The 11464-nt window shown below is 38.6% G+C and overlaps 1 protein-coding gene across 1 annotated transcript; it reads right to left on the bottom strand.

The window, feature by feature from the left end:
• Positions 1 to 6367: 6367 nt before the first annotated feature.
• On the bottom strand, positions 6368 to 7288 carry LOC127547300 (SAP30-binding protein-like). The gene has a single exon (XM_051974114.1). The coding sequence runs from the start codon at positions 7286 to 7288 to the stop codon at positions 6368 to 6370; it is 921 nt and encodes a 306-aa protein (XP_051830074.1).
• Between the last annotated feature and the right edge of the window lie 4176 nt (positions 7289 to 11464).

Here is an 11464-nt window from a genome sequence, read left to right as displayed (position 1 = left end):
AATGTAATGCCACTAGGGAAATGTTTTTTTTGGGGGGTGGTTTACTCCATAGTAGTCCAAAGAAAGTTTGTAGATTAAGTTTAAATTATATCTGGGGGACCATCTTTGTCCTGATGTGAGAGATACTGGGGGGAAGTGAGAAGCAATGTGTTGAAAGTTCCAAAAGTGAGGTTGTTGTTTGTATTTTGAATTTTTACTTAAACTTTGATCCAGGCTTTCCTATCATAGCCTTAAATAGTATCACTTAAGGTTTTCAGTAATTTCATTTCAAAATTAATTTTACCATTGTAAAATCTATAAGTAATGTTAGCAAGTCTTGTGAGAGAAACAAAGCTTTCAACTCTCCAGATTCTAAAAGAAAAGATAGAAGTGTGAGTAGAACTTTTAATTTGGAAAACTGTTTCTGTTAAGTAGGCACTCAAGCTTTTGTAAACTATTAATATACTTAGGTAATTTTTGGAGGACACATTTTGATTTCCAAGTCTACAAGTGATTCCATTTAAAGTAAAGACACTCTCTAATTAGTATCACTTACCTAAAGCAGTAGCTAAAGCTCCACCCAAAAGGCAACTTGCTCTTTTTCCTGAGAGGGAAACCCCTTATCAGATTCCACTTCCAAAACTGTAAAGTCATAATCAACAGAGAATCTCTTTCCACTTATAATTACCCCCTTTTGAATATTAAAACCTGGGGGGTCTCACCCTTCTTTTTCAATTCCCCCCATCTAGCAAATTTTGGTCTGATCCTAAAGAAAAAGACAAATCACAAATCAAGAGTATGTAGAAATCAAAGATGAGATGTAAAAGCTCTGTTGGAAAGTCTGCTCTCCAGGACATGGAGCTTTTATGAGTGTGGATAACCTCCCAGCTGACTTGTTTCCTTTCAACTCTACCTACAAGAAGCATCAACTGCTAGCACAAAGATAAATTCCCAGAAACCAGAAAAACAGGGGATTGGAGAAGCAAAGTAGCAGTGGTTCAAATAGTAAGGATCCCTTGTAAAATGCTTTTTCTACATTCTCACCAAGAGGACATTCAGGGGCTACTTCAGCAGTCTTGTTCATATCATTACCTTCAAATATTTTAGAAGCTTTTACTTCAAGCCTACATCTGTTTTCCTATTCAGTGCTCCTAATCTGGGGCTGATCATAATGAGTCTAGTGTCTCATCCAATTGACAGGCCCATAGATACTTCAAGATGAGTACTATGCTTGTTCTAATTCTCCTGAAAAATTAAGTCCTGGAGAGAGGGAGAAAAAGGATTGACAGTGAACTGCAGTCCCTAACAGAAAATAGTCTGCAAGGCTGGTCTTCTGGTACTTCTGGCCTAGAATTTTAAATTGTACCACCTAACTATCTCCTGATAAAATCTCAGAGTGCCCTGCCTGGGTACTATGTAAGGCCATCACCACACAGTTTAGAAACTCCAGAAGCTTTATTAGGGTTCCTTGTTGTGCAATGCATAATCCATGGAAATGCCAGAAATCAGAGCAGCTGTTTTGGCTCTCCATGGATCATGAAAATCAGGAGAAAGAAAGACAAAAAGACTCAGGTTCCTTTTAAAGCGAAGCCTAGTAATAGTGAAGATGAAGATCGTTATTGTCATTAACTGTACCCTTAAATGCTTTCTAACCCCAATGTTGCTAAGCAAACACAAATGAAAACAAAAAATAGATAAATCAGTCAATGTCTGAAGGGACTATATTAAAATTTCTCCTTGAACCCAACTTTCACATTCTCAGACAAACTCTCTCCTCCTATCTGGGCAGGTGGGTTATCATTCCTGCAGATCTGTTCCCATTCATCTCAAGCATTTCTGCTCCCCAAACTTCCAGGCCACCCACCAGGCCAGTGAGCAAACTGAAGTGGGGGTTTGTGCCAGGACAGAATGACATGAATTACTGCAGACTGAGTGCAAATTAAGCAAATTAAGGCAAGAATGCCTGGGAAATAACACATATGTAGACATATCTATAGACATATATAGGAATACAGCAAGCAATGCACAGGCTAGGCAGATGTGACATCATCACCAAGCAGGTGTGAATATCTGAGAGGTCACATCTTGTGTTGGTGAACACAAACTCTAGACAGAGACTTCAAAAATTGGAAGATTGCTTAGTTTCCATAGTTTGATTTAAATTTTATTTCTCTGCCTTTCTTAAATTTAATTTTAGAGATATGAAATTATTCCACATCAGACTAATCTTTAGGTTTCAAAGTTAACAAAACTTGTAGATATGAGTCATAAATCAGAAAAAAGAAATACTTTGTTAGATGTCATCAGGGATAAAGATTCACACTCTTTGGGTACTACCAAGGTTACAGCCTAGCCAGAGCACTTGTTTCTCCCCAATCAATGGAGAATCGGGGGAGCCAGTTGAGTTTTGGGGACAGGGTATAAAAAGTCATATCTTATTAAGTGTATCCAATAGCTGACACCCTTTCCTGCAAGAACACAAAATAATATCCTTTCCTTGCTTCATGGTATGGGGGAGAGAGGGCTCTTTAGCATTCTTTGTAAGAAAATTGTCTCTTCCACTTTGGGGGTTTATCTGGGATCCAGACATCCTGAGTAAAAAGAACCTATATAATCAAAGGACATAGATTAGTCCCTTGGATATCAATGGTGTGGTAGATTGGCTCTATGTATCCCAGCTCATTGATTGCTCAGGACCATGTTGATGATCAAAGCAGCTTATGAATCCAGAAAAAGGAAAGGAGACTATTGACTAGGAAACTGTGCACCAACCAATGGTGAGAAAAATTGCCTATTGCATGTTGCCATTGGAAGTCAGCATCTTATGAAGGAAGGGGATCTGAAAGGTCTCAGACAAATAAAGAAGATGAAGAATAAGAAGAAATTAAAGAGTGCCAAGAAAATTAAGAGGAGATAAGGATACCTCTGTGAATGCCAACTTATTCCAAATAGTCCAGAAGGGAGAATATTGGGAAAAAAAATAACAGGGAAATACAGGCTGTATTAGATAAGGAAGATGTGAAATTGAAAACACAAACATTTTCTTCTGTATCTGTCAGCTAGAATGCAGGTGGCTCTTAGTGCTTCAAGCCAAAATCAATGTTCAGTTTAAAGATTCAATTTTCCAGTCATAAAAGCTTAGCTTTCAGGTTATTTGCTTTAATCAGGTTTGCTACACAAGACACAATAGGCAAAGACTGTATTAAGTTATTATTTAATAAACCTATAGATTCCAACTTCTGGGATAAAAAGTCACTATTTGACAAGAATTGTTGGGGAAACTGGATAATAAAAGTAGGCATAGACCAACATCGCACTCCCTATACCAAGATAAAGTCAAAACAGTGATATTATTAAAGATTAGTAGAGTTAAGGATAGTTTACCTTTCAGATCTTTGGAGAAGGGAGGAATTTATGATCAAACAAGAAATAAAGATTATGAAATGCAAAATGGTTAATTTTGATCACATTAATTTTTTTTAAAAAATTACATAACCAAACCCAATGCAGCCAAGAATCTTAGGAAAGCAGAAATCTAGGGAACAAATTTTATAGCCAGTGTTCCTGAAAAAACTCTTATTTTTCAAATATATAGAGAACCAAGTCATATTTATAAGAATACAAGTCATTTCCCAATTGATATGTAGTCAAAGAAATGAAAAGATCATTTTCACATGAAGAAATTAAAGACATCTATAATCATATAAAGATGCTCTAAATCGGTATGCACCAGAGAACTGCAAATTAAAATAAGTCTGAGGGGCTACATCACATCTATTGGATTGGCAAAGATGACAGGAAACAATAATGATAAATCTTGGAGGGGATGTGGGTAAACTGGATCACACATGTATTGTTAGTGGAGTTGTAAACGGATCCAGCCATTCTGGAAAGCAATTATGCATAAAGAGCTATAAAATTGTACATATCCTTTGAGGTTAGGAAAAGCTTTAAATGTCAAACAATTATATATTTAATTGTAAAAGTGATAAAGAACCACTGGTATTTAGGGAAGGGGTAAAAAAAGGACTTCTAAATTGATCAAGATTGTTATCATTAAATCTATCCTTGAATGCTTTCTAACCACAGTGTTGCTAAGCAAACACAAATGAAAGCAAAAAGTAGACATATCAGTCAGTGTCTGAAGGGACTATGTAAAAGTTGGGTTCAAGGAGAAATTTTAACATTCTCAGACAAACTCTCTCTCCTCCTATCTGGGCAGGTGGCTTATTGTTCCTGAAGATCCCTTCCCATTTGTCTCAGCATTTCTGCTGCCCAAACTTCCAGGCCAGCCACCAAGCCAATGAGGAAACTGAAGTGAGAATTTGTACCAGGTCAGAATAACATGAATTATTGCAGCCTGAGTGCAAATTAAACAAAGGAAGGCAAGAATGCCTGGGAAAAGACAGCTTGGAATAGAGCAAGCTATGTAGAAGCCAGGCAGGTGTGATTTCATCACCAAGCAGTTTTGATTCCCTAAGAGGTCTAGTAAGTAGGAGGAAAATGAGGCCTCAGGGGTTGTAAATTTTCTAAAGTCACACAGGTGACAAAGCTCAGATGAACTCTGACAGTATAACATTAAAGCCAGCATTCTTTGGCCTGTCCTACATTGTTGGAATCCTTAGAGTTGATCTAATCTTACAAGAAGATGTTTTGGGCAGAACCTGAAACAAGGTACTAAGTAGAACTAATTAATACAAGGCTTGTGTTCACACCTTTACTCATTGGAGTTCAATGAGTTCATATCTCCCATAGTGCTCTCTGGCCCAAAGAGCTTTAAGGGAGGTGTGAACACAAAGGTGTAAACACAAGCCTTGTACTAATTAGTTCTACTTAGTACCTTGTTTCAGGTTCTGGCCAAAATCTTCTTTTAAGATTAGATCAACTCTAATTAGTTAGCAGTTTGTAAGGATTCCAACACTACATGGTCTTCCTGGCTCTAAATGATTCTGGGTAAATCCTTTAACTTTCAGGATTCCCAATCCAAGATCAGAAGCAGGTGCTGTTGGAGGGCATTTCCTCACTGGTCATGATCTCCCAGTTCATGTCCAGATAGAAAACTATGTGATAGGCATTGGGGATGGATAAAAAATAAAGGCATAACTCCTTACCTCATGGAACCTTTAATTAAAGAATGAGTGGAATGCATGGAGATATGACATATTCAATAGACTGGCAAAACTATTTGATAACTACAGTGCAGAACCGAATTAGAGCATGAAACATACACAGAAGGCATTTGAAATAATGGAAAAGAATATCTGAAATTTTGAAACAGAATGGAGTTCTACTCTTCAGACATTTACTAGTTGTTTGAAACTGGGCAAGTCACTTAACTTCTGCATGCCTCAGATTTATTAAATGGGAATAATAGAGCCTACCTCCCAGCATCATTGAGAGGATAAAATGTTCTATTTATTTTTGTTTCATAAAGATATTTTATTGTATTTTAAAATGTAAAAAAAAAGTTTCCCCCCAAATATTGCTTTCATTAAAAATTGAGAAGCAGTTTTTAAAATTTGCTATTTCCTTTTTTAAAAAAATAACTTTTTATTGACAGTACATATGCATGGTTAATTTTTTTTTTTTTTACATTATCCCTTGTACTCCCTTCTGTTCCGATTTTTCCCTCCGCTCCCTCTCCCAGATGGCAGGCAGTCTTATACATGTTAAATATGTTATAGTATATCCTAGATACAATATATGTGTGCAGAACCGAACAGTTCTCTTATTGCACAGGAAGAATTGGATTCAGAAGGTATAAATAACCCGGGAAGAAAAACAAAAATGCAAAGAGTTTACACTCATTTCCCAGCGTTCCTTCTCTGGGGTGTAGCTGCTTCTTTCCATCATTGATCAATGGGAACTGAATTAGAACTTCTTTGTTGAAGATATTCACTTTATATAGTATTGTTGTAGAAGTGTATAATGATTTCCTGGTTCTGCTCATTTCACTCAGCATCAATTCATGTAAGTCTCTCCAAGCCTCTCTGTATTCATCCTACTGGTCATTTCTTACACAGCAATAATATTCCCTAATATTCATATACCACAATTTACCCCACCATTCTTCAATCGATGGGCATCCAAAATGGTCTATTTGTAAAGTGCTTTGCAAACCTTAAAGCACCACACAATGTTGTTATTATTGTTCTTGGTAGCATTATAATCCAAATCTTGCATTTTTACCATCCTGATGAGACCAAAAATCCTTCTAGATGACTGAACTCTCTAAGTTCTCTCACTTGGACAAGAAAGAGAACATTTTTCAGGGATGAAAAGCTCCAGCCCAGTGAGTGCATGTGGTACATTCCACATTTAAGGTTCGTATTTGTGGCAAGGTCCAGGAGTAGCTGTCCCTCCAAGCAAAGTATGTCTAGCCCTGTAGCTAACATTGCTTGGCTTTCTTCACAATGATGCCCTCAGCTGAGATGACTGTAGTTTTGGAGCCACTAGCACTGGTTGTCACTGTGCCAATGGCTGGTAAGGGAGTTGTTAGGGTAAGGATGGTAGGCTGGGCTGTCCTGGTCCCTGGGGTAGCACAATCCCACTTGCTCTTTCTCTTCTGAGCAGCTGGAGCCCCGGTGCTGGCCATGACTGGGGCATTGCTTGTGGTGCCCTTCTTGGGGCCTCTCTCAAACTCATTTTTTGTTCTCTCCTTCTTGGCTTTTTCCAATTTGTCCATCTCAATCTTCTGTGCCTTAGCTAGTGCCTCATAGTAGGAATCCTCAGACCATCCAGAGGGATCAAAAATATCCTTGGGATAATTGGTGCCAAGTTCATCAATAGAACAGTACTGGATAAGCTTCTCATAGATACAGGGATTCCGAAATTCCTTCTTCCTCTGAATGAGGTCATTCATATCCTTCTTTTCCTTTATTTTCTGCTCATATAGTTTTTTTATCTTGTCCTGGAGGTGACTTGAGCACTTGCCAGGTGGCTCTGGGGGGATGTTAATCTCATCGGGAGACAGGTTCTTGACGCTCTCCAGGAAAGACGCAAACAGCTCCTGGGGATCTCTCTTTTCCAGGTCTCTAAACTCCTTTGGAGCATCAGCCTGCGGCTTTTTGGTCTTCGAATCGGCACCTTCTGAGTGTCCGATGTTTTCTTCATCCCCTTCTTGGTAACTGTCTTGATCTCCCTCAAGTTGAGGAAAATCATCTGCGTAGGCTTCGGACACCAAGCCCCCTTTTTTCTCTGCTCCGGTCACCCTTCCAGCCACTTCCATTCCAGCCTCGCTGTCTGACTGGGACTCTGAATCCTCCGTGTAATCCACCAGCGACAACAGAACGTTCTTCTGGCCAGACATCTTCCTTCCTTCTTTACGGCCTCGAGCCCGTGCTTTCCCGAAGGACGCTGGGGCACTGCTCACTACTGAAGGAGTGCGAGTCTCTGGCAGGGAGTTAGCCGTCACCCTCGCTTTCTTACTTTCTGCCTTCCTCCCAGTGCCTGCGCTCCCAAAGGACGCTGGGACGCTCCTTCCTTCTGCTCCCTGTCCCTGCCCTATGGTGAAATTAGACCACCCTCGATTCCTTACTTCCCGCCTCACCGATTTTTTTTTTCCTTTGAGTCCCTCTTCCCAGCCTTGTTCTTTAAAAAAGTTTTTTAATGGCTCCTTATTCTCCGAATGACACAGAGAAAGTGTGGTCGCTAAAGGCTAGATCATCAGACTTTTCTCCAGACTCTACCTAGCTTTCTGGTTGCAGGAGCCTGATGTGTCTGAAGAAAACTTCCCAGCACTTGGTATTTATGTCTCCCAGGGTGAGTTAGCACCTCTAAAGGAAGTAATTTTAATTTGACGTGTTTTCTGTTTCTTGGTTGTGAGTTGACACCTTTGGAGGTGGAATCAAGTAAAGGGTTCTCTCAATTAAAAAAGTTTTCCTCCTTTGGGTAGAGTTTTACAATAACTTTAAGAAAAGAAATTAAGTTAATGTTACTTGTGAAAATTTTATTTTTATTTTTTTTGGGGGGGATACTAGATGGCATTCCAAAGATAGTTTGTAGATGAAGTTTAAATTACATCTTGGGGGATCATCTTTGCTTCTCACTTCCCCCCAGTATATCTCACCAGGGCAATGTATTTAAAGCTCCAAAACCTATGTGAATTTTTTTTTTTTTTAAGAAAATTTGGTCCAGGCTTTCTTATCATAACTTCAAATACTATCACTTAAGGATTTCACTAATTTCATTTCAAAATGTATTTTACCATTGTCAAATCTAGTCTTACAAGTAATGTGGGTGAAAATTGTAAGGGAAATACAGCTCCAGATTCTAAAAGGAAAGAAAGGAAGGTGAGCAGGACTTTAAATTTGTAAAAAACTGTTTCCATTAAGTAGGCAGTCATGCCTAATTTTGGTAAGATGTTAACACATTTGAGTCATTTTTGGAAGGCATATTTTTATTCCCAAGTCTTCAGGGAATTGCATTTTAGGTAGTCTCATTAAAAAAGCTCCAGATGCTAAAGCTCCATCCCAAAGGGAACTTGTTCTTTTTGCTGAGAGAGAAACTTAATAGATTCATTTCCAAAAGCTGTAAAGTCATAATCAAAAGAAAATCTCTTTCCACTAAAAATTACCCCATTTCAGGATCTCACCCTGCTTTTTCATTTACCCTCATCTATCAAATTTTGGTCCAATCCTAAAAGAGAAATCACAGATCAAAAACGTATGTAGAAATCCAAATTGAGATGTAAAAGCTCGATTGGAAAATGCGCTTCCCAGAACTACATGGTATCCTCTAAGACTGATGATAATGAGTGTAGTGTGTCATCCAATGGACAGGCTTATAAATACTTCAAGATAAGTGGGAGAGTGACCCTTAGTCAAAATTAAAATCAGACTCTCAAAAGTAAAAAACAAAAAAAGTATTTTATTATGATCTCTCTAGATAGGGCAACTCCCAACAGACAAAGTATTAGTAGAAAAGTGCAAAATGCCAACTGCAAGACACAAGAGTATATACAGCAGGACAGCGCCACCCCTCTGACCTTTTCTCCCATTACCTGGCAGAATTTCCAATTTACTCAGAAACTAAATATTGACCCCAGAACATACTTTACCTATTAAATACTTAAATGTTAATGAAAATGTGTGAGGGGCCAGAACAGGAAGGAAATGTTTGTTCATCTGAGATAACTGAATACCTGCAGCTTTTAGCTACTGCACAGCCCCAAGTCACAATTAGGGCACAGATCAAGACCCCATCCTTATGAGAGCTCTTCACTCAGTTTATCCCATTTAATCCCTCCTATTTATTTATTAACCTTTGAAGACCTCTCCTCTCATACCATTCTTGATACATTTCCTCACCCATCTTGTTCTCAGTCTCCTTTGGTTATCCTTTTTTTCTTTACTGGAATCCATCCTCACCCTTTTTAATATTCCAAGTTTATCTGGATCTCCCCCTCCAGGTTGTTTAATCTTTACTATACTGCCCACTGATGTCTGTACTCCTCTTGTGATGCATGGTGTCCCAAAGGAGAGGCAAAACAGGGTGTAGTATGTCACCACTTAAAGCTATCATCAGGAAACAAAGAACCTGTTTCAAACAGCTGTCTCTCGACCAAGACCACCAAGAGGTGTTAATTGGCCCTATCCCATTCCAGACCTGGTCCTCCTCATTTTTCTAATATCTTTGGCAACTTCCTTTTCTACTTGTCCATTATAATCAATTTTTACACAGCAAGTGGATAAATTAAATGTCCCACAAATTCTACCTTCTTCAGCCAATAAGTAGCCTAATACCAGTCTGTTAGGCACTAGATTTGTTAGCAGAGCAGAGCAGACCAGACTAGTGAAGCAGTACTCTAAGTCTCTTCTGGCTAGTTATTGTTTTGACGATGACCTAGAGTCTAATGAGCCTGTTCAGCATACAAATTGGGGTTCTGTACCCACGACTCCCATATGGGGCCATAATCCTTTGTGTCCCCAGTAATTAGAAGAGATAACACTTCACAAATAAAGATGCCTATTAGGAAAGTCAGCAACAACAAAAATACTAAAAAAACCACCTAGTAACAGATAGATGACTAGACCAAATACTCACTTATTTAATTAGGATACAATGAGCACATTTTCAGATTGAGCACAATTCAAGTATGTAAAATTTTAAAGTGTAAACTGAGAAGTTTCTCCTGAACACTTGCCCTGATTATAAAAATTTGCCATGAAAGTTAAAAACAGGGACATCATTATAATCAAAAACTTGTCCTTCAGGACTCGGCCTGAGAGTGTATACATGACAGAATTAAGTATCCTTAACTCAGATTGTGTTATGGGTGAAACAAGGTACTAAGTAACTGGAATTGATAGAGGCAATGATTATGTACTTATTAGAGTTCACACCTTTAAGAGAGCATATATAAGGAGGAGCACCCACAGAAGCCCACAAGCCCACTCTCTCAGAGGCGGAGTCTGAGTCATTCCAACTTCCACTTTTGTGCTGGCTGGAGGCTTTGGATTCAGAGGGAGCTAGAGACAGAAGCTGGAAGAGACAACGGACTAGCAGCAAGAACTCACAGAACCAAGGAGAGAGATAGGCCTCTAAGAAAGCTAATCGGGCTATTTTGAAGGAGAAAATAAAGGATCTGGACTTTATTTCCTGGCTGAATTTGAGGTGATTATTACACTGAACTGAAAGGAAGGCTATTCCCCGAAGCCCCCCAAGAAACCTGCTCCCAGAGAACATTATATTTTAGAGAAGAACATTACAAGTTTGATGTTAGGCAATTGTAGGTAATGATAATTCATTGCTTAATACAATTACTAAAGCTCTACCCAAAGGAAAAAAAAAACCCATGTCATTTTAACTGAGGAGCTCTTTATCACATTCGCCTCCAAAATTTTAAACTCACAATCAAAAGACTAAAAAGAGGTGATTTTTGTTGGAAAGATTTTTTTTCTAATGATTTTCTAATCATTTTTCTAATATCAAAACCCCAGGAAATGTCTCTGCTTTTTCATTTACTCCTATCTAGCAAACTCTGGCCAAATCATAAAGTAAAAGACATGTCAGAGACAAAAAAATATAGAAATCACAGTTAAATGTGCTCTCCAGACCAGTAGCTTTCATGAGAATTCATACAGTCCTAGCTGACCTGTCTCCTCTACTATAAGAAGCATCAATTGCTACCACAAAGAAAAATGTCAAGGAAAAGCAGAAAAATAGGGGATTGGAGGATGCAAGAGGATATTAAGGGTCTATTCTAAGTTCTTTCCACAAGGAGAAATTCATGGTCTCTTATAGCAGTCTTGTTCACATTTGGTTGTCTTTAAATACTTTAGAGGTTTTTCATCAAGCCTACATCTGTTTTCCTGATCATTGCTCCTGATGAATGGTATGCTCTGGAGCTGGTTATGAGTCTAGTATCTCATTTTGAAGGATTCATAGGCCTGTCCATTGGATGAGTACTGTGCTTCCTCTAGTTCTCCTGAACAATTAATCCTTTTTCTCCCACTTACCAGGACTTGACAGCAAACTGTAGTCT

Source organism: Antechinus flavipes, chromosome 1 (assembly GCF_016432865.1).
Source record: "Antechinus flavipes isolate AdamAnt ecotype Samford, QLD, Australia chromosome 1, AdamAnt_v2, whole genome shotgun sequence".
In the NCBI taxonomy this organism is placed as follows: domain Eukaryota; kingdom Metazoa; phylum Chordata; class Mammalia; order Dasyuromorphia; family Dasyuridae; genus Antechinus; species Antechinus flavipes.
The sequence above is the reverse complement of the archived record's forward strand: the minus strand, read 5'-3'. Positions and strand labels throughout refer to the sequence as shown.

What these genes read in the sequence shown, in the direction of transcription:
- LOC127547300 (XM_051974114.1), bottom strand. Translation starts at nt 7,288, where the DNA reads ATGTCTGGCCAGAAGAACGTTCTGTTGTCGCTGGTGGATTACACGGAG.